Source organism: Tursiops truncatus, chromosome 15 (genome assembly GCF_011762595.2).
Source record: "Tursiops truncatus isolate mTurTru1 chromosome 15, mTurTru1.mat.Y, whole genome shotgun sequence".
In the NCBI taxonomy this organism is placed as follows: domain Eukaryota; kingdom Metazoa; phylum Chordata; class Mammalia; order Artiodactyla; family Delphinidae; genus Tursiops; species Tursiops truncatus.
In genome coordinates, this window is record NC_047048.1 from 43667779 (window position 1) to 43694421 (window position 26643).

The following is a 26643-nucleotide window of genomic DNA, read 5'->3' on the forward strand; positions in this document are numbered from 1 at the left end:
TGATGACAAAGATGGTGAAAACAAGAGGTGCCATGCAACGTGCTCAGGAGGGTGACCAGGCAGAACCGGACCGTCCGCTCCAGGACGAGGCAAGTGGATGGGGCACGGTGGCCGGCGCACAGCCCACTGCCAGAAGGACGAGACCGAGGGCCAGGTCTGACCCCAAGCCCACAGTCACTGCTAGCAACACCACTGCCAAGGACCAGAGGAGACACCTGGACCTGGAGCCTGGAGCAGCGTTTGAAACACTCTGCACAAGCTGACTGTGTCTGCCCTTCTGGGCGTTGCAGGTAAATGGAGCTACCGGTGTGGCCTCTGTGAGCCGCTCCCTGCGCTCAACACGACGTGTCCGGCTTCATCCAAGCTGCAGCACGTGTCAGCACCTCCTGCCTTCCGCAGCTCAACACCACCAACGTTTATCCGCTCGTCTGCTAACGGACACTTGGTGGGAGGGGAGATGGGGAGTGATTACTTAATGGGAACAAGGAGTTTCATAGGATGAGGAAAAGTTTTGAAACCACGGTGGTGGTTGCCCAACGCTAAACATCACTGAACTGTACACTCTGAGGTGGTTCCCTTTATTTTATGTGAATTTCACCTCCAAAAAAGTTAACGGTGATGAAAATATTCTTAACTTAGACTGTGATGACTGTTGCAAATCTCTCTGAATAAACTAAAAACCCCTGAATTGGACATTCTAAACTGGAGAATGATGGTATGTGAATTACATCTCAACAAAGATGTCAAGAAAGTAAACAAAGTCAGTGACCAACTCTGCAAACCGCCCGTCCACAGGCTGGGACATGCATCACTCACTCGGTGCCCAGTCTGTCAGCGTGATGGCCACAGCCAGTGTCTGCACAGCAAGAGGGCATCTGCAAGGGCGCAGGGAAGGAATGACTGGTCCTGTGGTTCCTTTAAAAGTGGAGTCCCAAAGAGCGGGCCACACGGCACTGCACAAACCCTTCCTTCCGCAGGGCCCCCACAAAGAAGGACGGGCCGTCCTGCAAAGGGGGCTGATGTAATCCCCCTACCCCCGGCCCCTGCTCCTCAGGGGAAGCTGCCTTGTGCAAACTCACCAACGAAAATGGTGACATTGGCCAAAGAGCCCCTTTCCCTTTTCCTTGCTGAACACGATTCCACATAAGACAGATCTGTCCCATCTAGCTCGGACTCTGTGTTGTTAACTCTCCTTTTCTACACTGTTGTGTACATTTGAAAATCTTAATTTAGGAATGTGATTTAGAGCTTGTGGCAGCATGCTTGAAGACCTGGTTGCCCCTTCCTACGACGGGGAAAACGAGGAGTCCAGCCAGGACAGAAGGCAACTGCATACAGCTAGAAAGGCGGCTGGAACTCAGACAAAGGCCTGTGTCCACACGGCCCATCCTTGCCGGGGACCCAGCCAGCCCCCTCTTACAATCAGAGTATAAAGAACTGGAGAAGAACTTGGAGGCCACCCAGCCCAGTGCTCCTGAAGGGGGCACCTCCCCTGGGGCAGCTGTAAACAAGGCCCAAGATTCTGTCTGGCAGGTTCAAGCCCCCCAGTTGTGCCTGATGTGCGGCCGGACACCGCTGACCTGATCCAAACCCCTCCCCAGTGAAAGAAGTCCATCAACACCCTGGCTGACCGCCAGCCAGCCCCTTTGGAAAGTTCTGCACAGGGTCAAGTTTTAGAAACAGCAGCTCGGCCCCAGGCTGTTTACTTCCTCACTGCAGGCTGAGACACATTAGCTCAAAAGACCCATCAGCGCCAAACTCCAACTTTACATATCCAATTACTTTAAAAATAGCCCAAACACAAATTTTTAGCCATTTAGAGCCTGCCTGCTTTGCATTCTCTGTGAAACCTCACCAGACAGCTATTACCCACCGATAAAACAGCCTCGCCACTCCCACCCCACTCCTGCCCTTGGAGCTCTCTGACCACCTGCCTTGACCCGGGAGCCTCTCTCATCCCCTCCCCCGTGAGATTCCCCCACACGCAAACCCGTCAGTGTCACCCACGAAGCTCACGTGGCTGCTGCCATCCCACAGTCACATCACTTTCCTTCATCAGCACCAGCATCCCTCAAACCCACTACATAACACCAAAAAGGGACTGAATTTTTAATTTTGGTTCATTTTAATTAATTTAGACTTAAGTAGCTACATGTGGCCAAGTGGCTGCCACATCAGACAGCACCACCTGGGAGCCCACGAGCATTTAATGACCACCTCCACACACGGCAGGCATGCCAGGCCCCATCAAGTTCCCGCCCTCCGTGCATCCTGGTGTAAACACGGCCCACCGGGGAGTGACAAGCACACAGGGGAACAGTACAGCAGGTCGGGCAGAGGGTGGGGAGGGCTCGAAACCCATGAGCTCTGCCCAGAAACTTCAGGAGAAACCACTGAGCAGAGCCATGCAGCCGAGGAAACACAGGACTCAACGAGCTCTCGGCACAGGCGAGAGCTGCACTCCCCTGGGCACTGAGCCTGTAACTGCTGGGTGCACAGGTCCTGGGGGTGAGGTCGGAGGGCTTCCCACCCAGGCTCTGGGCACATGGTTATTTTAGCCCAAGGTTCATTAACTCTTTGACAGGCCCATCTCACTGCCAGCTCCTGTGAACTCAGTCAGCCACAGTTCTGCCTCTCCTGCACGGCTGCCCCCACCACACACCTGCCCTGCGTCCACTCGAATAAAGGACCCTCCATTCATCCGTACTGTTTTCACCGACAAAGTGCTGCACGTGCCCATCCTACTCTCCTTCCCAATCTGGGCTGACACATCCCAGAAGGTCAGCAACTTCCCTCCCAGGTGCCATCTGGGAAATCAACTTGTTTGCCCCAACCTCTACACCTGCACCCTGAAATTTCCTACAGTCTCTAAGGCAAGAGAGCGATCACAGTGACGCAACAGGATTTGACAACTACCATGGGCTCAGCCACGACTTACAAAATCCTGTTGCGGCACCAGCCAAATGCGGCAGAGGGCATTCTCTAACCACTTCTGCACACAGGACATCAGGGCCTCGAGTCGCAGACAGAAGTCCTGACCAACAGATTCAGTGAGATCAAAAAAGACCTGTGATTTTTATGGAAAACCTGTTAGGCCCAAATCCAGGGGAGACTGGAACCCAAGGTGCCAAGTATACCTGGAACCTGAGAGTCACACACAACTCTTCTCAATGCTTCTCACTGTCCAGCAGCCAATTCTGTCCTTCATTCATTTTCATGTCACTTGTGACTTCATTCCTCTGTAACTTTACATAAACCACGTCACTCACAGAGACCTCAATGACCTCACCAGGAAAACAGAGCTAATGCCACCTTTCATGCCAAGAGTCAGGAGATTGAGCAAGGTATCGTTCAGTGTCCTGTCCACCGAAATCTATTGTCTTGCTTCTGTTAACTGAACAGTATGTCCTTCAAGGCTTCCTTTATTCTGTTCAGCATGTCTAAAGTTTACTCTATCATCATCACGTTTCTACTTCCTTCAGATTCCTTTACTTCACCCATTATACACAACGTTTTCCCGTCTTAGGGTGAACCCTCAACTTTTAAGGTAATCCAAGATGACAATCAGATGAACTACTAGAAACCACCACAAAAGAAGTGAAAAATAGAGAAGAACTGCATGGTAAAAATAAGAAAAAACTAAAGAATTACAATATACACATACGAAAGAAGGTGGGTGACAGGAAAGATACAGATACAAAGTTACAAAGATACAGAAGAAGAGCAAAGAAGAGAAAGAGGGAAACACAGGAAAGCCAAGAAAATGTCTTAAATCAACACAGTGCAAAAGGCACCCAGGGAAAGACCAGCAACAGGTGAGGACTTTGGAACATTCAATTAACCCTACCATTAAGGAAAAAACCCCCAGAGAAACTGAAAAACAGTTGAATTAACTCCGCCCCCTGCCCTGGGGCCTGGAGTGCCTGGGGGAGCCCAGCTGAGAGTTGGGCCCATGGCACGAGTGCCCTCGGGCACTCTATGCCCTGCACCTTCAGACAGACCCAGGCCAGCTGCTTCCTGGTCTTCTGGGCATGAGTGTGTAGAGACTCGGTGTGGTGTTGGCACAGTTTCTGGAGCACAGCACTGCCAGTCCGATCATGTGTGCTCTAAAGGCTCCTGAGTCATCACCAGATGATTTCACAACACCCACAGTCAAAAAGGTGTCCAACCTGTCCTGGTTTGCCCAGGGTCAGCACTTAGAGTCCCACGTCCAGGACAAACCAGGATAGCTGATCACCCTACAGTGAGAACTATATACGAAACATATATCCAACCTTTCCACTGGCCCCGAGACATATTATTGAAAACTCTCCATGAATCTCCTTTCTAGAGCCCAAACGCTCCTCTCTGCCATGTCTCTCCTTCAAATGTGTTCCTCTCATTATCATCAGGGAATAAATTCGGTCTCTCTCGGCAAAAGCTGTCCCGCATTCAGTATGTACCATACCCGCTGGCACTCCAAGAAATATTCCCAATATTTCTATCAACATATAAGTCAATCAGTTCCACACTTTGAACTTGGTCTGTGTGGGGCCTCTTGGTTCTTCCTAAAAATCCAAAGTTAGGACACTCAGGGCATAAAGTTAAGAGGAGAATTTTATAGGCTTATGCTTGTTTTTAGCTAACAAAGCAAAGTATATTTAAATTCCGGAAGGTCCCTATGCATCTCCGTCCCTACCAGGAAAATGTGCAAGCCTGGACCCTCACAAAAACTGCCCAAAAACGTCCCTTCGGCTCCCCGTTCTTCCTGAAGGCGCGGCAAAATGGGCAGGTGCGGAGGCCCTCTCCGCGCGCCCCGGGCTGCTCCGCAGACGTCCCCACGGGGAAGTGCGGCAGGGCCGGGGGAAGGGGAGCCTGGGAGCCGGGCAATGACCGAAGGGACGCAGGTGCACCGCGCGACGAGAGCCCGCTTCCTCCCGTGAAGCGAGGCCCCCGGGGACTAAATGAGGCGCTCGCCGCTGTCACCGCCTCGGGGTCCGGGCCCGGCCTACCTGCCGCCCTTGGCCTCCGGGACCCGGGCATCGTCCGTGACAACCTGCGGCCGCACGGGCCGGCGCTGCCGCAGCCCATCTGCCTCGCTCATGGCGCCCGTGCGCCTGCTGCCTGAGCCCCGTCCCCCCTGCCTACGGCCCGGCGCGCGGAAGTGACGAACAGGCCCCGCCTCCCTCCTCGGCCGTGCGCGGAAGTGACTTGGGCCCCGCCCCTTCCGGCCGCCGGGGCGGGAGTTGCTACAAGGTGCTCACCCGCTAGTCCGAGCCCGCGCGCCGTCCTGGAGGCGGCTTCCGGCGTCTGCATCGCCGCATCCTAGCCCGCCGTCCCAGCCTTTCACGTCCGTTCTGACCTCGAGGCGAGGCCCACCAAGAATCCCGTGGCCGTTTCCTAACCGATGGGGTTGAGGGGAAAACGCGCCGGAAAAGGGCAGCCGGCCGTGTTCGCCATTGTGTCGGTCACAGCGACGTTCGGCGGTTTGTAAGCGTGTGGACGGAGCTGTCGCCAGGAGCAGCGGACAAGCCGAGGGCCGCGCCCGCCGACTGACCCGCGCGATCTCCTCCCGGAAGAGCCGACTCTAGCCGGTCGTCGTGAGACACTTTGGGGTTTTAATGAGGAATTTTGCCGAAGGAGACCAACGGGCTCGTGAGGGCGTCCGGCAGATGACGGAGCTGAAGTTGTATGGGATTGGGGAAGACACTGGGAGGAAGTTTTCCCGGCAGAGGAAGCCGGCTCCTGTTACTCGGCAGCGTCTCCAGAAAAGGCCACTCAAAATGAAACCCTGAGAATCGATTTTCTTGCTACTAGGCAAGGCGGTCCCCAGGCCAGTGTGCCACGGCCTTTCTGGGTGCTCGAGGGCACCGGACTCCCACCCAGCTGTCCCCAAGAAAAGCTCGGAAGACCCAGCGTGGGGGAATGAAGATTCCTTGTGTGAATCCAGGTCGGCAGGGTCCCGGATTATAGTTCAGGCCTTGGCAGCATCTTACTTCATTCCCCGCGGGATGCAGCCAGTACAGCTGCTCTGCCAGGGATGGTTTTAACAGCGCTGCATGATCGGCCCTTTCCTGCCTGTCTGGAGTGTCCCTACCCTGAATCCTGTGTTTCACACACTCAGGATTGCTTGCTATTTCTAATTCTGTGCCTCCCTGCCTTGGTCCTTATTGTTCCTTCACCTCCACTTGGTCAGACCGGTTTTATCACTCAGGACCCACTTCATTTGCTGAAAATCCCTCCCCTAATTTCGCAAGCAGGATATCTTCCTAGTGTTTAAGGCACTTTCACTGTAGTTATTTGTGTTCCATGCCAACTGAAAACAGCCAGGAACATAGCTGTACAAGAAAATAATAAAAGGTTAGGTTTATTCAACTTGCTGCAGCAAAGGAAGGACCCAGAGGACACGTGAGTCTCCTCAAAACAGGGGTGTTATGGAAGGGTCCTCGAGGGGTGTGGGGCTGTAGTTGGCCGTAGATGGTCTTGGCAAGGATGGGTCAGAATTTGTAATCGGGAGAGCCACTGGAGGGGTCAGTGGTTTTGTCTTGGAGCAGGTACTCTGCATGAGCTGAGTCACGTGTGTTGCACGGCATGGTTTAGTCCTGTTTTTCTGTTTGGGTGTCATGGTCAGGCCCACTTTGCTAGCTGTGGTTTCTTTCCTTCTCAGTCCCCCCACCCACCCTCCAGCATAGCTAACACCCCGTTCCTGGCAGGAGGGTGGGACCACTCTGATTGGTTAGATCAGGTCCCTCAACCTCAGTGGTGTTGACAGTTTGGGCCAGATAATTCCTTGGAGGGAAGGGAGAGTGGGGAGCTGTCCTGTGCACTGTAGGATGTTTAGCAGCATCCCTGGCCTCCACCCACTAGATGCCAGCAGCATTCCACCCAGTCATGATAATCAGTAATGTCTCCAGACCTTACCAAGTGTCCCATGGGTTAGACCAACCAGAACCCATTCCCCTCACCCTGAGCCTGTGCCAGCGGTACTGCTTCCCTGTCACTTGTTTTTAAGTCACCTGTGCCAGGAGGACCGTCCCGGGGTTAGACGCCATAATCAGAGTCTTGAGGCCTTCACAGTGTCGGCACCTGGACTGAAAGGCATGACGTGAGGGTGAAAATAAACATGTCTGCCAGGCAGCAGTGGCAAGTGCCCCAGCTGGTCACTGTGATCCGTGTTGCCCCAGGATGCTATCACTCTTTAAGACAGGGGTTCTCAACTTTAGCTGCACATTAGAATCATCCAGGAAGCTTTGAAATATCCTGATGCCTCAGTCCCATCCCAGAAATTCCAATGTAATCGGTCTGGGGTGTGGCTTGGGCATAGGTAGTTTTAAAGGGTCCCCAGACACTTTTTCTTTTTTTCTTTTTTTTTTTTTTGGCTGCGTTGGGTCTTAGTTGCAGCACTCAGGATCTTCATTGCGGCATGTGAGATCTTTCACTGAGGCGCGCGGGCTTCTCTAGTTGTGGTGCACGGACTCCAGAGCATGCAGGCTTGCTAGTTGAGGCGCATGGGCTCTCTAGTTGAGGCGCGCGGGCTTAGTTGCCCCGCGGCATGTGGGATCTTAGTTCCCTGACCAGGCATTGAACCTTCTTCCCCTGCATTAGAAGGCGGATTCTTTACTACCAGGGAAGTCCCTCCCCAGACACTTTTAAAAGCCGAAGTCGAGCATCACTGCTTAGAGAAGAAATAAGAAATAGAGACACATATGCAGCATTCCAGTTTGGGGGGGACAGGGGTCTGATTCCAGTGTCCCTAAGATTGGAGACCAAGAGAATCACCCCACCACCACTTTGCTTTGGAAGCCTCAGAGACTGTCTGCAGGAAACATGAGAGAGGCAGCTCTGCGCCGTGAGGGGCTGGGGGGACTCAGGCATGACCCTGAGGGCTTGGGACCGGAGGGGCTGTGACTTGTCAGTGGGAACACAGATTATGATGAGGAATGGGCTGGGTGGCTTCCCACACGCAGGCAGTTTCCTATCATGACCTTGACGGGAGTTATCTGGGTGTTTGTTTATGTCAATTTGTTAAGCTGTACGTTTATGTTTTGAATACCTTTCTATATATGTTTGTTATATTTCATCTCCAAAAATGTCTGAAAGCAAGCTGTTGCCTAGTTTGAAAGCTGTCTTTGTCCGGATCACTTTCTTAAATTGAAATGGAAATGCATTTAGTGTTGGGCTTGATCAGTGATCCCCGAAACTGGACCAGGGCCTTGCCAACTGTGCAAAACACCTGGGAATTGTTGAAAGCCCAGATTCCCAGACCCCAGCCTCCCAAAGACACCACATCCTGACACCATCACCTTGAAGGATAGGATTTCAACATGTGAATAGGAGGGGAGGGGGGCAACATTCAGGCCATTGCAGGGGTCGAGCATTCCTTTTGATCCCATGGTGCAAAGATGGGCATGGATGTCCATTTCAGTCTTGTTTCTAATGTAGACAAATTGGAATCACCTCAGGTGTCCATTAATAATGGTTAAATAAATGCTCAAATTCAGTGGTTTGCCATGTGCAATCAATACAAGGAATAAGATGGGGAGATACCTGCATTATATTGGGAGGGAACAAACAAGTACAAAGTAATATGTAAAGGGCCTCAGTAACTTACAGGAAATGCTTGGGTGAAGTGGATGTTGGAATTCAGAACCTTTCACATTTAAGGAACATTATGCATGACTTTCTGTTCGTGTGATGGCAGATTAGATAACTGAGACTCACGCTGGCAGTGAGGACAATGATGAACGAAATATTTGAAACATCTGCGTGAAGACACGGGCAAGCCCAGCATGGTTATCAGGTAACAGAAAGGACAGAGAGAGGCCCAGGAAGATGAGCCCAGGGTCGGGAGCCACTTTTCCCCCCGAGTGCATTCGCAGGTCCAGAGGAGGAAGTTGAGAGGCCAGCCAGTTCCGAGACACATGTATAGGATTCCTTGTGAGTCCTGCCAGGTCAGCAGCGGTTGCCATGGTGTTAGTTACCCTCCTTCCCTGTTTCACACCCATCCCTCAAACTTGTTCCTGGAATCACATTCCTAAGTAAGAACAGGGAAGGCTGCATACAAGCCTTTATCTCAGGCTCTGCTTTCAGGGCAGTCGAGACCAAGGCAGGAAGAGAGACTAGAACATGAGAAGTTCCAACATGTGGGATGTCTGCGTCCTCAGAAAAGAAGCGAGAATGACAAAAACTATATTTAAAGATATAATGAATGATGGAGATATTTCCAAAATTGATTCAGGTGGACATCAAGCCACAGACCCAAGAAGCCCTATGGAGCCCAGGCAGGATAAATAAAAACAAGTCATTGAAAAATAATACTGTGGAACCAAAGACAAATGGTTTTCACAGACCAGAAAGGATCTGTTTGCTTGGTTTCACCGTGTTACACAGCAGAAGTTCCCAATGATGAAGGAAAAGCCTCTAACTCAGATTGGAGGTCACCACCTTGCCTCCTACCCCCCCCAGAGTCACTGCCTCTGGGAAGGCTTTCTCTGGGCCTGCACCTGGGTGCTGCTGTCCCCGGCCCAGATACCAATACAGAGGCCAACAGTAAGATGCCTTAAAAATTATAAAATAAAATGTAGATGTTCCCCTAAGCTCTTCCAGGAGGGGATCTGAGCATGGGGGTCAAAGATGGAGTCAGCTCCATCCAAACCCAGCTCCGCCACCTTCCCGCCTCCTCTACCAAGTGGGGACAAGTGTCTGCTCAGGAGGCGCCATGGGGATGAAGTGGGCTGAGGAGTGGGGCACCTGGCAGTGCTCCTTGCCCACTGTGCTCAGCAGCAGAAGCATTTCTGTTCCGACATTGGGTATTGTGAGGGCTGGAGGTGGGGGCAGGTCAGTCTGCGAGGACTCGAGTTAATTTCACTCGAGTCAGGCCGAGGCAGTGGGGTGAGAATTCACACTACCTTTCCTGCACTACAAGTTCAGCAGCTGTGGGTGAGCCGGGACCGGCATTTGCCTGAATCACCTCGAGATTTACCCTTAGATAAATGTGCGGTCACATCACGACGGTCTCTGAGTTCTGCCTGGTCCCTTCGCTGCTTCCACACCATCCGACATCCGTCTCTGCTCTGCATTCTGCATCTTGGCCACTCCGAGTTGGGTCTTTGTCAGGACATTTCAGCCTTGACAGAAGATCCGAAGCAGGAAGTGAAGCCTGGGGCCGGGATGGGCAGGGGCAGCTCAAATGTCCCTGCGCATCCCCCGGCTGGGCCCCAGGCAGGCCCTGCTCGAGGCTCACCTCCGTGTCCTGTCCTCTCTCAGTGGCCTGATGCATCACATGGCCAGGGACTGTGATGCTGGGAATGACCTTCACAAGCCCCCAGCAGCCAGGAGACGAAACCAGGGTGGCTTCACCAGAAGGGCGGTGGGGGGGGGGGGGGGTGCTGCACAACTGGACTTGTTAAAAGCTTCTATAACCCTCTCCTGCTGCCCTGCCCCGGGCCAGACTATTCTGATAAGAGGAAAGTCCTGCTGTGACTTCCCAGGCATCCAGAGGTGCAGATCTGGGTTGTTCCCCGGTGAGCCGCCTTTGTAAACTCAGCATCCTCCACAGCCTCCCTCCCCACACCTGGGGCTCGGCATGGACGCTCTCCCTGGGACAGCCCAGCTCCTGCTCTGGAGGAACATTTCTTGTCCCACCTCTCAGGGCACCAGTTCAGTGCGTTTTTCTCTAAAGCCTGCATCTCATCCACTGAAGGACACAGAAACCCTGCCCACCCCTGGGCAGGGGGTGGGTCGCAGGCAGGCTGAGCTGCTCACCTGTGGGTCTGCATGGGCGGCGCTTGCTGGGTGTGGTTTTGCATCCTCGTTCTCTGTGCTCTAGGCCACCACCCACGGTCAGGGCTCCACGTGACGAGGGGGGTCTCGTGTCGTCCAGCGTAGTAGCTCCTGGCCATGTGGCACCTGAGTATTTAACTATGGCCACTGCCACCAAGGGACTAAGTATTTTATTTTATTGTTTTTTTTACTTATATCTAACTAGCCACCTGTGATTAGTGATTGGCCAGCACAGTGGTCTAGAGACAGGTTAAGTTTACCCAATAACAGTTTAAGATAGGTGAGCGCTTGTTGTGTATTTCCTCCCCGTAAGAGTGAATTTTTTAAGTGTTCTCTTTTGAGTGAATAGGTCTCTTCCAGTTTTGTGCCAAGGATTATATTCAACAACAAAGAATAGTGTTATTTGATCAAAAAACATCACCACAAAAAAGAAGAGAATGAACAAAATAAAGCTTTATTTGAACAGCCCTGCAGATCATTTTGAAGCACTGGTCGCTGTCCCAGCTTATAGCTGTCATTTCATAAGTAGCGCCCTAACCATAATCTGCCAAGTCCAGCAAACTGCTGCCGGTACAGGTGGTGAGAGCTGCCAATCTGTGCTACAGCCGAGACCACCCGTCCTCACCTTGTCACCGAGAGGCCAGCACAGCCACGTATGGCGGGTGTTGAGCACTCCAGGTCCCCGTGAACACCTGCACAGCTGCAGGGTACCGCCCTCTGTGGGGTGCAGGTTGAGGCAGCCCTCCCTGTCCTCCAGGACCCAGCTCAGCAGGCCACCCGCCCAGCACTCCACAAGTGGTCCCTCTCGTGCTTGGCTATCAATAGGCACTTTGCAACCTAATGGTCGACGTTGTCTTGCTAAGTCCAGAGAACCGAAGGCACATTGGAAAAGGGAAAGACATGGCTCAGAGTAGGGAGGTAGGGCAGTTTTCAGGGACCCAGTTCCGGCTGCATTACTGAGTCCCTGGCTTCCCTGAACAGCCCTAGGCATGGAGCGCGCCAACTGGCTGCTGAGTGTCCAAGGCCGGGGGGAGGGGAATGTTTCCAGACCGCAAGCTGCAGAAACCACATGTGACCGGAGCCCTTCAGAGCTGAAAAGGGAGCCCATCCCCACAGGTGCTTTTAGCAGTTAGGTTTCATCACACACAAACCAAGAGAAGTGGAAACATACACCAAAAACAGATGCTGTGGGCTTGAGAGATTTCAAGATGGCTGTGTTCAGACAGAGGCACAAACATTTCCAATTCGGATTTCAAGTAGGCCAAATGGTACCCAAAAGTGCACCCTCCAACCCTCCACATTTCCCCAAGAGCGGAAGCAAAGAAGGAGCTTTTCATAAGTGTTAAGAAGAGTGTGTACAAGTAAACCACACATTGCACGTATCTGTTTGCACCATTTTTCTTCTAAAATATAAAAGTATAAAAATAAAATTTCCACCTTGCGTTTCTAGAAACACCTGGAGAAAACATGACTGCTTGTAGTTGCCAGTCACCTGAGCAGGCACAGGGGCTCCACCTTCCTGTGCTGTCGGGAAGGCACGGGAATGGAGGTGATGGACTTTTCACCGGGAAACCAAATTCAGGGCAAGTGGGAGAAAGCTCACCCTGTGTGAGGACCTGTCATGGGTCCCCACGTAGAGGGAAGGCAGGGACTTGGGGCTTCGCGTGGAGGGTAGCGTGGGTTCCGCTGGGGCGTCTAGGAACAAGCCGACTCGGGAGCTGTGTTCTAGGAGCGTAAGTTTGGGGCCTGGCTTGGGGTCTCGGCAGAGCCATCGTCACTGGGCGGCCCCCCACTTGTCTTTGTACTCCTGGTAGGCACTCAGTATCTCCGTGATGACAGTGGGGTCCTCCATTGTGGTGATGTCCCCCAGGTCCTGAGCTCCGCCTGTGACGATCTTCCTCAGGAGCCTCCGCATGACTTTTCCAGACCGAGTTTTTGGAAGACGCTTCACTACCTGGCAGGGAAGGCGCAGCATTAGACTTCGGGTGGTGCCCAGACTCCCAGCCCATGTCCGATGGCGTTGAGATGAGGAGGGTACTACTCAAGGGAGGACGCCCCTCCCTGGGGACCCAACAGGAATGGGTGATGTACAGCCCATCCCAGAGAAGAGCAGGGCCGTGGCCTCTGGTTTTATCCTCCTCCATCTGGACCTAAAGCTGAAATCAGCTGTGGTCAGGGGTTTAGCTGAGCCTCCACCGGGAGGCTCTCCCCTACCCAGGTGGACCTCACTGCCGACATGCGTTTCTCCTGCCCGCTACACTGGGGGGTTCCCAGGTGGCAGCAGAACCAGGCATTCTCGGGGCGCCTTGTCTCCTCCCCCAGCCGGGGCCGTAATTGGCTTTTTCTAACATAAGAAGCAAGGGGTGCTCAAGAGGAAAATGTCTTGCTTAGTGTTTGAAACTTAGCCTTTGACATTTTCCAACTACGGGCATCCAACGTCAAGGCGATATGTTAAGGGATGCGTTTGGGACCTGTAACAGTGGCCTGTCTTTTGAAAGAGTCCAGTTAACTTACGGGGAGTTCAGGTGAAGCTCTGGTCACCGGACCGACAGTCTGACTTTGTACGGCACTGAGTGAAGCTGGGCCCTCCTGCCACCGAGGCCCAGCTTCCAGCCAAGGAAGGAGTGAAAAGCCAGCAGGGCTTAGAAGGTGGCCCAGTTCCTCCTTGAAACTGACCCCAACATAGGCTCCCAGACAGGGTCTGGTGGTGTCTCCTCACCGTCCCGGGGACCTCTGGTCCCACTCCAGGCCTCTGTTTACAATCCACGATGCTCCACGGCCCAGCCCGGCCCCTGCACAGGTGGCTGTGTCTCCCTCCGTCCGAGGACGCAGCAGCCCACCGCCCTTGCCCACCTCCTGCCACCGTCCCCCGTCAATGGTGGGAAGCGAGGAGGAGCAGTGCTGTGGCCCCTGAGGCGCGTCCACTCACCAGGACCTGGTCGGGCACCGCATACTTGGCGATCTTGGAGGCCACCACCGACCGGAGCTCCTTCACCACCACGTCTGCGTCACCTGCGTCATCTTTCAACACGATGAAGGCAAACGCAGCTGGAAGGAGACCAGAGGTTCAGGCGCATCAGACCACGACCCACCTCCCGGGGCAGCATGTTTCACACAAATCGCCATAAATCCGAAGGGGCTTTAAATCATACGCTGGTGACCCTGTGGCAGCTGGTCTCTTTAGCTGCAACCCCAAAGGTGCATTTCCATTTTCATTCAAGGTGGAAGTGACTCCATTGGCTCCTCTGAGCGCCCCAGGTGGCGGGCATGTTTGGAGAGACCCTGGAGCCGTGACTCACGTCTGTCTGCACACCCGTGACACAGCCGTGACGTGGGCTGTAGAAGATTCACTCTCCACCCCGTGTGACAGGTGTGGAAACACCGCCCAGGCACTAGTCTCTGGGCACGTGTCCAGCCTGTGGGCACCAGCCACGTGGCTATTTAAAGGTAAGTTAAATGTAAAATGCAGCTCCCCAGTCACGTGAGCCACGCGTAGCCGGGGCCCACCGTGTGGACTGCACAGACAAAGAATGGCTCTGTCGAGGCAGGAAGTTCTGTTGGGCTGCGCTGGTCAACCAGTATTTTAGCACAAACACCAGGTTTTGTTTTCAGTACTCCAGTGAGGATCAGAATGGCTCCCACGGGTGTCCAGCACGTTTCTCCTTAACCCACCGGGGATGATCTCACACACGGACCCAACTCCAACTCCATTTCTCTCCACGTGAGCAATCGCTATCCCAGCGCCACTTAGGACAGTCTGTCCTTTCCCCCTGACCCACACTGTCCTGCCTCCAAGCCAAAGCTCTCTCCACAGTCTCCTTCTTGCCCACTGGCCTGTCCGTCCCTGCACCGAGCCCACCCCATCCTGATCTACACTCCCTGCGCACCACCTAACCCCCACTGGTCCTGTCTGTCTGCCTCTCCCCTCTCCCCCAGCCCCTCCAGCACATGAGCCCCCGGGGCAGGGACTTAGGTCGCTCTCCAGGTCTGCGTCCTAATCACACGAGACCTGGGGGCTCCCCTCTGTCAGATCGAGTGCAGAGAGAGTGGGGACAAATACACACCCACAGCTTTTGCTGTTGTTCATGTTTTACAAGTGGACAAATGCTCAGATTTGTTAGAAATCAGGAAAACGCACATCCTCATCACACCCAATACACAAATTCTCCCCCAAAGCCTGGCAGGCAACGCCGGAGTTGCTTAGGATGCAGGGAAGGGCTGCTGGTGGGAGCGTGATGTGGGCCGAGGCCCCTGAGACGCACACTCGAGGGCCCGTCCTGTCTCATCCCCTCGACCCCCAACAGCCCCCCACATCCCCGCCCCTGTTATCATGGGCAACATCCTCACGGGCACATCCTTCTGTGGCAACTGAAAACGCTTGTTTAAAACACTTAAATGAGTGTTCAATTTTCCAACAGGTTGGCTTGGGGACAGTATGTAACAGAAGAAGAGCACACAGACGTGGCTGGGAGGCAGGTGACACTGGGTCATGGTGCATCCTGACAGCAGGAGGGAGAGTGCCCCGGCCACTCAGCCAGGCAGTAGACGTCAGTGTGCCCAGCAGTGCAGCATAAGGTCAGGGAGTGTCTGGGTCACGCCCGGCCAGGCCAGGCCAGTGTGACTGCTGCATGCCTGGCATTACAACACTCAGGTGACCCGGCCCCTTCCCAGACCCACCCCTTAGGAACTGACGGACTTTGGAACAAAGTGTGTCCCCAGTAAGGACCGGTCCAATCACTGGCTCTGTGCTCCCCTGGCCCATCACTGTGCAGGGGGAACCACAGGTCAGACTCCTCCAAAGAGTCTCAGGCCAGTCAAGGAGCCGCTGCAAGGCACGGGGTGCTGTGACGGAGCACATGTGAGGGACGTGTGGGCAGCACAGGGCATTTGCACACGCTGTCCCTGACAGGGCCACAAGGGCCCTGTGGACGGGGAGGAAGCTCCCCAAGCTCAGCTGGGCCAAACAGGTCACGACTGCTTGTGGGTGAGTGTCCTTAAAGGACGGCAGAACCAGGACATTTCAGAGTCCTGACTTTTTTCTAACACTTGTGCCTGTTCAGCCTCCTCACCCAAAATCTCCACTTGAGAGAGACGTGAACCAGCAGCCTGACCCACGAGAAAGCCCTGGCCCCCGCCCACCGAGTCTGCTTCTCATACAGGAGCCGTGGCCCCAGGGCCAGGAGGGTCCTCGGGGGACACGCACCTTCTCCCTTGATGTCGTGCGGGTAGCCGATGACGGCGGTCTCGGGCACTGCAGGGTGGTCAGCCTGGGCGTGACAGAGAATGCAGAGGTGAGGCAGCGACTCAGCCAGTGACAACCACCCCAGACCCCAGGCAGCGGCAGCCGGTGGCAGTGCAGGGCACAGAGGCCGGCTGGGCTCACCATGGCGTCCTCAATCTCCGCCGTCCCCAGCCGGTGGCCGCTGATGTTGATGACATCGTCCATCCGCCCCGTGATCTGGTAGTAGCCGTCCTCAGTTCGGTAAGCCCCGTCTCCTGTGAAGTAGTAGCCTGCACCACAGTGGGGGATTCAGCACCAGCTCCAAACTGGGACCCAGCAGGGCTCCCACCCTTCCGTGAGGGACACTCCCTGGACAGGAGGGAGCGCCGAAGCCCCCCTGCCGACGCACCACCCCCCATGGAGACACCTCTCCGGTGCTGCTAAGCTGGTGCCAGTAAAGGGCAGAGGGGCTGCCAGACAGCAGGAGGCTGCGAACGTCTGGAAGCAGAAGATACGAGGAGCCCACTCGAGCTTCCCCAAAAGTGTTGCTGACATGCTTGCGACTGCAGAGCATCGGTTCCCAGGGGCACACGTGTACGTGAACTCCCACCAAACGACACGACACAAGCCGGGAAGACAACGACATGGAGACCGGGGGGGAGGCCTGGAGCCACCACGATTGTCGCCAAGGTGGCGTCCTGCTCTTCTCCTGGGAGCCCATGGCCTGAGCCCCTGGGAGAACCCCGAGCTGGACCGCTCCTGGCTCAGAGGTAAGGAAAGGAGGGAGCGTTCACGCAACCCCTGGCCCCTCGGAAACGGTTCTGAGACCGAGTCCAGCGGCGGCAGGAAAGGCTCACCCGGGTAGGCCTTGAAGTAGGCGTCCAGGAATCGCTGGTGATCTCCGAAGATGGTCCGGGCCATGCCTGGCCAGGCCTGGGACAGGCACAGAGCCCCGGACACATCTCCACCCTTCAGGACATTTCCCTGCAGACCCGGGAGATGGGGAGACAGAAGGAGTGACCATCTCGCGTTCTCCGAACTGCCGGGCCTGAGACAGGAACAGGACAAGTGCCCCAGAGGGAGCCTCCCGGAGCTTTCTCCTCTGAGAGGAGACCCTGCGGTGGGTGCCGCGCGACGGGGGAGGGCAGCCGAGGCCAGGGGGTGGCGGGGCACGTGGACAGGGAGACTCACCTTCTCATCCATGAGAACAGGGACGATGCCAAACAAGGGCCTCATTGCCATGCAGGGCAGGATTTCTGCCCCCTCCTCCGAGGGCCGCGGCGAGATGCAGATGCCCCCCGTTTCTGCGGGGAGGACAGAAAGAAACACCAGTGGGCCTGGGGCTACTGACACGTGTATCCAGACCGTATGGACACAGGGTCCACACACACAGCTGCTCTCCAGAGTGGGAGGGGGTAGACCTGCCCATCCGGGGCAAGAAAACAGCCCCCAGTGACAAAAGGACCTCTGAGGAGAAACCAGGCTTGGGTGCCGGTCCCCTCCACTGTGGAAATGAGAGCGGGCCGGGGGCCAGGTTCAGCCCCAGGAGCCACGGCCCCCATCCCGTGTTGTGGGGACGTGGGGACGTCGGAAAGGAGGGCAAAGGGAAAGAACGCCCACGGGTCCTGCCCCCAGGCATTTCTCTGGCTCCGGCCTCCATCAGCCTGCATGGGAAGGGCCCCCCCAAGACTCTGCTGTAGGGAACACCTGGGGCCTTCCTGAACCATGAGGCCCACGCCACTGGGAACGTCTCACTTTCTGGCTTCTTGAAGGACGAGACCTCAGCCATGTTTATTACGTCAGTGGTGGTCTCTTGCCGCCAAAATCCTGATAAGTCAGACACCCCAGAGGAGGGGGGCAAATCAAAACACAGTGGTGCAGAACCTTTCCCTCTAGATCCAAATCTAGACTCAAGGTCGCTTAAACGGCAGGACCCATCACTGGGCTGTACCGGGTTCAGGAGGTGGGCCGCCAAGGAAGGGAACCTTTGCAGGGCCCTATGTCGCCCCTCTGCCCCCTCCCGGGCCCCATCTTTCAGACGAGGAAACCAAGGCTCAGGGAAGCCTTCACACCCATGTCTCACAGCTGCAGAGCGGCAGCTGCTGCCCCAAGCTGCCTCTCCCCACACGCCAGGTGCACGTTGAGCTGACGCTCCGTGCTCCCTGCCCCTCCCCCGGGGACGTGCTCACCTGTCTGCCACCAGGTGTCCACCAGCGTGCACCGGCTGTCCCCCACCACTCTGTGCAGCCACTCCCAGGCCTCGTGGTTGATCGGCTCTCCCACTGCAACCACACGAGAGAGAGAAGGTGTTAAGAGACCTCCAAAAGGCTGAAACCAAAAGGAGCTGATTTCACGACGAAAACAGCTCTATAATTTTCCCAAAAGACACAAAAGGTGACTTGAAAAAGCAGTGAGATCATCAGGTTTATGGCTATGGAAGAACACAAATGACAATGAGATATTTTCACCATTAGAGGGTCAAAAGCCAAGAAGTTGGCAAGAGTGTGGAGGAAACAGCACCACACACACTGCTGGAGTGCGGTTTGCAGAGCGATTCGGGTGTTTCTCTTCCCGTTTAGAAGTGCACACGCCCGTGGCAACTGCTTTGGATGCCTGCTGGTTACGGAACCCACTAAAGCCAGACACACTCGTCCTGTGACTGGAGAAGGTCGCTCCAGGCACCCACCCCCAGAAGCAGACACGGACGGGGATGTTCCCATGGCCAAGAGCTAAAAACTGTCCGTGGAGAGGAAAATGGCGAAGTGAATCATGGCACATTCGTGAGGGACCACCACCGGCCAAGGCATGAATTGGCCCAGGTGCAGGAGCCGCCGTGCTGTTCACCCACCTGCCAGCACGGCTCACTGATCCTGATGGAAGAAACACGTCCACACATGGAGGTGCGGGAAAGTCATTCTGGCTCACACACCCTTTAACTCAGACCTTATGCTAACTGGAACAGCCTGTCTGTGGCCCGTCAGACATACACTGCACATCTGCGTTAATCATTAAAGAAAAGGGCAGGCTGTCCAGAAGTAAAGAATGTCTGAAAATAGAGATAAATGCCTCCCTGGGACGCCAATGCTGGGACTCCTTTGATGATAAGACTCCCTTCCCAGAGCCAAGGCTATACTGACTCTCTGTGCACGTGCTGATCTGCTTTTTTGAAACCTTGAAGGAACTATCCCTGACTGGTTTGACGTTCTTTGTCCTGATAAGACATAAAAGTGCTGAAAACCATGCTTCTCTGGAGCACTTCCCTTAGAGCTTACAGTCCTCAGCTTGGTTTGAATAAAATTCTTTTCTATTCTTATTATAGATTGGTTACTGATTATTTTCCTCGACAATACCCTGGTCTCAGGAAACCCCCGCAGGGCTCTGCTGTCGGAGCCCGTTATGCAGCAGGGGTGCCCCCAAGCGACACAGAGCCCAGCCAGCTGGTGAGGACTCCCTGGGGGGAGTAGGGGGTCCCTGCACGCTCGCTCCTGCCTGGTCCAACCAGAGAGTGGCTCTGGTCACAGCCCTTAGGGAGTGAGGCCCATAGGAGCCTGCCCCTGGCCTAGGGGACGCGCAGCAGAGCACTCTGAGCACCTGCCTTGTCACCTGCGTCCTGCTTCCTTAGTAACCGAATCCCCTGCAGGAGAACAGGCCTGGCGCCTTCCACCTCCCAGGACCACCTCAACTCAGGGTAACCCAGGTCACCTTTCCAAAACGTTCTCACATGACTTGGCGACATCTATCCTGAGGACGAGTGGAGATAACCTTTGATCTCACAACTCCCTCCCTGCCTGGAAACACGCACCCAAGGGCAGAATGGCAGTGATGACAGCGCTGGGAACAGCAGGGGGTGAGATCCTGGGCAGCCACTAGGGAAAGGGCTCGGGCCTGACCTTCCAACGGTGGTGAGTTTTCATAATGAAGACGGAGCACAGACAACATCACAATGCTGAGCCCCAGACCCTTAACGGCTGTGGGCTCCCAGAAGGGGCTTCCACGTGGGACATCTGCTTTCTACTGGCTGCAACCGCATCATATGAACTCAGCGCAGACACAGCCTTTGTGATGAAGCCATCCAGAGACCTGCTCTGGCTCTGGCACACACATGCCGCCTGCAGCCGCTCACCTGAGCCCGGGGCCCACAGGGAGGATCCTGCAGCCGCTTACCTGAGCCCAGGGTCCGCAGGGAGGAGCGGTCATACTTCTTCACCCAGGAATCCTCGAATTTCAGCAGCAGCCGGAAGGCCGTCGGGGCTCCATAGAACTGATTGATCTTCAACCTCTGCACCATCTCCCAGTACCGACCTACGAGAGGCCCCGGGTCACGTCACCTCCGTGAGCCTTACTTAGAGGCGGCCCACGTTACCAGGCGCCGGACGTGTGCAGACACCCACGGTGTCCACGAAACGCACTCTGCATCCACCTCTGGGACGGGAGGGGCTCCCCATGGGGCTGCCTCCTGCACTCCCCGCGTCAGAGGCTGCAGCCTCCGCCTGGCCCTGGGTGCCGACCCACATGCTGACAGCCCATGTCCTGACCCACGGGACACAGCGAGGAATCAGGTCAAAGGGATATTACCGTGAAGTAGCACCAATGCAGAACCGCATTCAGGCACATTTAAATGGTCTCTAGTGGCGACCCGTGCTTCCCCTGGAGCAGCAGCGGCGCCCAGGACGCACGCGCCCCGTCAACCCCTCAGCTCGCCGCCACCACTCTGCACACAGGAGGTTGAGGCCACCTGAGACTCGGCTCTCATCCCTAGCCGGGCCCCCTGCACGCCCTCCAGGAGCACATCTGGCCCCTGCGGGAGGCTGGAGAGGACCTGGAAGCGGGGGACCAAAGTTCCAGGCACCAAACCGTCAGCGCTGTGGACCGCCTGGGCAAGAGCCTGGGCAAGAGCCTCGCAGAGCCGCCAACCTTCAGTCACGTTTGAACAAACACTTGAAGACGCTGTGCCACAGGGAGGAAGATGCCAGGGGAGCAAGATGTGGGTCCTCAAAGGGATCCCTCTCCATGGTGGCGGCTCCAGGCCACACACCACAAGCTCGGCCCGAGTGGCCTGAAGGCACGGGCAGCAGGGCGCCCGGGGAGGCTGGCCACTGGCCTCGGCCTCGAGGAAGGGCAGGATCTGGGCAGGTGGCCGCAGAGGTTAGGGGGACACTAGCGTGGGTGGTCTCCCGAAGGCTCCAGCGACTGGAGCCCCTCCCATTGCGTGTGTGATCCCACTGCAGACCTGGCCCGGCCCCTGCCGCCCGGCAGCTTTGTCACAGGAACCCACGAGCCCGACCCGAGCAAAGCCTCCACCCCGCAGCCCGCACCCCCAACCTCTCCTCCTTCCTCCTGCCCCTGCTGCAGTCCGCACCAGCGTCGGGGTAAACCGGGGTGCTCTCAAAAAGGACGCTGGTCGCTCCATTGCACAGAGGCCCGTACACCACATAGCTGTGTCCCGTAATCCAGCCGATGTCAGCCACGCAGCCAAAGACGTCACCTGGCCGGTAGTCAAACACAAACTGCAGAAACAGGAGGAGGGGCTGTCAGGAGCCTGTCACCCGTTCCCACACATCACAGGGCGTGTTCTGTCACCGAGGCACAGCTGCTCCCATGGCCCCCGAGAGCAGGAGTGAGGGCAGAGCACCACAGCGGTGATGAGAGGGGAATCACTGGTGACAGCAGCGCCAGGCCCGCAGATGACAGCAAAAGAAGCCAGACTTTAGAGGGGACACTCTTTGAGCCCCAGCACAAAGCCCATGCATACGCTGGAGGTCACCTAGTACTAGTCCTGAGGCGGGCGGGGATGGGGGTTTTGGGGGAGCGGGCGGATGTCAGGGCCTGAAGGAGCTGGCCACACGTGTACCCACAGGTAAAACTCCATCCAGTCCTATGTCTAAAATAAGGGCACCTTTCTGCATTAAGTTACACCATAGTTTTTTTTGTTTTTTTGTTTTTTTACACCATCGTTTTTTAACACCATCGTTTTTTAAATCCTTTTAAAACTGCAAAAAACAAAAGCCAAAAAGGCCAAGAAACGCACCAAGCATCATCAGCTTCTAAGAGTCTGAGAGACACGGGCATCTCCTTATTCTTGCCAAAAAGTCAAACCTGAACCTGACCCTGTCTGCGGGTCCACTTGCCCTTTTGCAGGAGATGCTGAGGACAGAGAGGCACACAGCCGGGCGCTATAACCGACAACATTCAAGGAAATGAAGGGATGGAGGAAAACCCATTGGTTAAACTTGCCTTAAAAGGCTTACCCAAAACAGTCAGTGGGCAAGAGTAAGCTACAGTACCTAGGGATGCACATTTGGGTGACAAAACTAGAAAGGGCAGGGACACTATGGGCCATGAAGGGGCTTCTGTGTGAGGCTGGCGATGTTCCAGTTTTTGACTGAAGTGAGTTTGTCCAACAATAATTCATTAAGCCACACATTTGATTTTGGTGGTTTTCTATATCTGTGTCCTATTTTGCAATAAAGATGTTTTCTTAACCTTTGGGCGAGAGGCCCAGTCTCTTGCTGCCACAGACACACACTGAGGTCCCCCAGGAGTTTCCAGACAGCACAGTGGTCTCGAGTCTGCCAGGGTCCTGTGGAGCCGTGACCCAAGGCAGAGGGGTCTTTCAAGGAAACCACTCCCACTGCACTGGTGAAGCAGGACTCCCACACCCCAAGGCCCACAGCATTCCGGAACTGAGAGGATTTTTAATATGAGGACCCACAGTGCCACATCTTTCAAGGGGCTGGCGACCTCTCTACCTGCTGTTCTTGGAAGGAGAACAGGTGCCCGGGACCAGCCACTCTCCAAAGGGCACCCTGACCCCACTGCTCACCCTGAAACCTGCCCACGTCCCCACCGTCCCTGCAGAGTCAACTGTCCTTTTCCCTGAAGAAACCAACAGTCCTAATACCGTCAGCGGGTACGCGGACGGACACACACACACACACACAGACGTACACTCATAGACACACGCTTATGTACAGAAGGCTGAAAGTTTCTATCCCTAATGCTTTAAAATGCCCTCACTGTATTGAAGAGAAATTCAAAAGATGGTCCCGTCCTCACATCCCCACTTCTTTTGCTCATGTAGGCAGTGTCCTGGTAACGCTTGAAAACAAAAAATGAAGACTCTTTCACCACATTTACAGCTCCCCTAATGCTAATTTTGTTATAAATTGATGGAAACACGTTGATCCATTCTGTGACCTTCTTGGTGTTCGGTCTCAGTAGCTACATTTTCCAAAGTGTTCTGACCTACACAACGTGTCATTCTTTGCAACATGCCCACCCAGAGCTGAGCAAGGGGCTTTCAGACGAGAACAGCTCTGTGATGCTCACGGTCACCCAGCGGCCAGAAGACAGCGGCTTTAGCATGGACTGTGTCAAGCATAATACCTCGTCTTCCCGGCCTGGTTCTGTGACACGTCTATCTTTCTGCCTCACTTCCGCATCTTCAGTGCTGCCCGCAAGTGGCTGCCACTCCCAGGCCTCATCTTTGCCCTCCCAGGACCCGCTCGTCGTCCGTGCTCATCCGTAAGGTCCACCTCCGGATGACCAGGCCTGGGATATATGCTGATACGACCGATCAGCATACCCCACTCCCACCCCCACCATAGTGACTGAGTGGGCAGGGCCCTGGTCCCCAGCCAGACTGTAGGTGCTCTCAGCGTCCAAGCCCTGCCTAGATGCGCCTGGGCTTCCCGGTCACATGGCCAGTCGGCTCCCCTGCTGCTGGCATTGCCTGGGGCTGAGTTCTGCCTTTAGCCAGAGAGAGAGTCTAGTCCACAGACGATATCCTGAGACCCCATCCCACCTGGGAAGCGTCAGCTATTCCCCAGGGCAACCAGGGATGCATGTTAACCAAAATCCCCCCACCCACCCATGTTTAAATGAGTGCTGATTTTTAAATGCATTTACTATAATAAAACTGTGCCAGATCATTTGCTTTATAATCCTTAAAGGATGGTCCCCTGTAATACAATTTCCATACACTAAATTTAAGCCTCCTCATAAAATCAAGTCTTTTTAAAAATTTTCCTTTTAAAATGTGGCCCCAGTAAGCAGAGCCTAGAGGCCACAGCACTTTTAGGGGCCCATGAAAATGTTTTACTTTCTTTCAAAATCAGATGAAAAAGATATCTTAAGTAGAAGAACGCATCTTAACAAATAACAATAATGTACTCATATCTACACCAACCTTGTTGTATAGGAGAAGGGCACAGGAAGGCCAGAGCACTGGACTCCCAGCAGCTGAAAGCAGCCGTGCCAGCCAGCACGTCAGGCCTAGGGAGGGCTTGGCACACGTGTGACGGGCTAAAGACCAGCAGAAGACACAGGTCCAAGGACCCAGGTCCTTCCGACAAGGACAGAAACTCAGCTCCCCAAGCCCACCCCTCCACCATGCTGATGCCAGGACTCCCGGCCCTGCTCGTGAACACGCGAGGAGAAGACGTTAGCAGGAGCTCTGGCCCCCCGCCTGGAGCCCCCCGGGGCAGCGCCCTACCCGGTGCGTCACAGCGGCGTACAGCAGGTAGCCCGCCTGGGTGTGGACAAGCCCCTTGGGTGTCCCAGTGCTCCCCGAGGTGTACAGCAGGAAGAGCGTGTCCTCACTCCCCATGCTCTCTGGGGCGCACACTGGCTCCTCCTTGGCCATTTCCTGTGAGGGAGAAGACCAGACAGCCCGTCAAGGGCAGTGACCTCGCCCCTGCACCCGGCATCCCCGAGAACACCTCTCCCCCTCGGCCTCAGGACTCGGCAGACAGGGTTCAGAGTTCACCTTCTCTAGCCTGCCCCAGTTTAATTCCAAATAAAAGGATGGATCCAGTCATTTCTGTTATGTTAAATGTTTCCCTCTGTCTGTGGAATTTGAGTTCCATGTTCCCTACCCGGATGGAAGCCCATCAAATAGCAAAGGGGAACTCTGGGCACCTCTGGGGGACCCAGACTGAGAACCACAATCTGACAAGACTCAGACTCAGTTAATCCAATGACAACCTCTTCTCCTCAAACTATACAAAAGGAGATAAACCCACCTGCTCAAGGGGGATGTCCAGATCCCCCATGTGGACCTTGTTGTCTGTCCTGTGAGCCACGAGGACATGCTGGACGGTTGGGCAGAGCTTTATGGCTTCGTCCACAATCTTCTTCAGCTCCACCACACGCCCTCCCCGGAGTCCTTGGTTGAAGGTGATAACCACCTTGCACTTGGCTATCGGAGTCAAAGGCAGGTATTTCTGGTCAGTTTCCTCCCCACTCCGACCTTCACAGCCCAGACAGCCACACACCCCAGGCCTAAGGGTGTGATGGATAAAGTCCATCCTTGAGCAAGAGAGTCAACACAAAAAAGTGAAGTTCCACCTGCTTTGGGATCTTTGTGCTCAGAGCAGAAGCGCCAGCCTCTTCCCAGCTCTGGGAGGAGCAGGTGTAACTGGAGCTAAGCCACTGGAAGCTCAACTCTGCCAGTCTCCCGCGCCCTCCCACCTGCCCCAGGGCCTTCCCAGGCTACCCTCCACCCACCACGCCCCAACCCGGGATGACCCGGAGGGATCACGGCTGAGGTGGGCTATTGTACAACTGGCCCCTGAGAAAGAGCCTGGAACAACCATCCAGCTGCCATGCTGATGGCCAAGCGCAGCCCTCAGACCTGTGACGTGGGCACCGAGGCCTGATTTGGAGCCACAGGCGGAAGTGTTGAGGAATCACCCCACCCAGTAGTCCTCAAGCAGCCCCTCGGGGTTCATGCTGACGCCCGGGCCCCATCGCCTTCCAGGGTTTCCCCGCGGTCTGAGCCCTGGGCACCCACAGTGGGAGCTCCCCGGCCTCACTCCCTGCAGCCCGCAGCACCTTCCAGGACCACCTCCCCAGTGAACTGCCTGCACTTGAACTCTCGCCTCAGGGCGGCTCCTGGGGGCCCTACCTGAGGCGCCAGTCTCCCTCAGCTTTCCAGTCTGAAACGTGCTTTCTAGAGACATGCTCACAGCCTCTCTTCCTCCCAAGAGCCCTAGAGGCGGCACAGCCCCGCGGGCCACCTGTGACCCCTCCAGCACAGGCCTTTGCCTGGGTCAGAGAGATGCTCTGGACTGCTTGGGGCGCCTAGGACAGTGTCATCAGCTCTGCACGCCAGGCCCCGGCCACACACACTGTTTGCTCCTCGAGCCTTGGCAATCGGTCACCGTGGGGAGACAAAGTCAGGTGGACAGAGCCCACCTGAGACGCTCAGGCCTACATCCCTGAGCTGGGGCTGTCCAGGGAAGCTCCCTGTGGGGCAGGAAGGGAGATGGCCAAGCAGGTAGAAAGCGACCCTGCTCAAGGGGATGAGAGACAAAGAAAGCTCAGGACCCTCTGGAGAAAACAGTGGCCCCGGCCCAACCTGGGTGCTGGAATCCCAGCCTCCGAGACACAGGCCTCACTCCCGGTGCCCATCTGTGTGAGGCCTCCCTGCCCGAGTGGTTCTCCAGGGCAGGAACCTCCGGGCCCGACATGCCCAGTCCCCAGGAGGTGCTTGAGGAGCACCCTCTCTCTGCGGTCCCCGAGGGCGGGCAGCGGGGCCGTGGCAGGTGCACAGCATCAGCACAGGCAGGATCAGCAGACACTTTGGTCTGGGGAGGATTCACTTTCACCCTGGCTTTTGATCAGGTCTCAGCTTCTGTATTTGTTTTTAATTGCTCCCA

General features: G+C 55.4%; 2 protein-coding genes across 6 annotated transcripts in view; both read right to left on the reverse strand.

Annotated features, from left to right (window-relative positions):
* Positions 1–5149, reverse strand: part of APMAP (adipocyte plasma membrane associated protein) — a 29752-nt gene extending 24603 nt beyond the window's left edge. For both annotated transcript variants that reach the window (XM_019927565.3, XM_019927564.2), the window contains exon 1: positions 4992–5149. In XM_019927565.3, the coding sequence (XP_019783124.1) occupies positions 4992–5083 (92 nt within the window). In that variant the 5' untranslated portion in view covers positions 5084–5149. The remainder of the gene's footprint in view (positions 1–4991) is intronic.
* Positions 5150–11194: 6045 nt separating this feature from the next.
* Positions 11195–26643, reverse strand: part of ACSS1 (acyl-CoA synthetase short chain family member 1) — a 42764-nt gene continuing 27315 nt past the window's right edge. The window contains exons 4-15 of one of the 4 annotated variants that reach the window (XM_033841035.2): positions 25006–25181; positions 24477–24629; positions 21342–21489; positions 20147–20284; positions 18172–18264; positions 17738–17809; positions 17174–17286; positions 16840–16966; positions 16145–16272; positions 15965–16028; positions 13691–13809; positions 11195–12715 (exon numbers count right to left, since the gene is read on the reverse strand). In XM_033841035.2, coding sequence (XP_033696926.1) covers positions 12536–12715; positions 13691–13809; positions 15965–16028; positions 16145–16272; positions 16840–16966; positions 17174–17286; positions 17738–17809; positions 18172–18264; positions 20147–20284; positions 21342–21489; positions 24477–24629; positions 25006–25181 — 1511 coding nt within the window. In that variant the 3' untranslated portion in view covers positions 11195–12535. The remainder of the gene's footprint in view (positions 12716–13690; positions 13810–15964; positions 16029–16144; positions 16273–16839; positions 16967–17173; positions 17287–17737; positions 17810–18171; positions 18265–20146; positions 20285–21341; positions 21490–24476; positions 24630–25005; positions 25182–26643) is intronic. The other 3 variants (XM_033841038.2, XM_033841037.2, XM_073792629.1) reach the window with 3 other exon arrangements.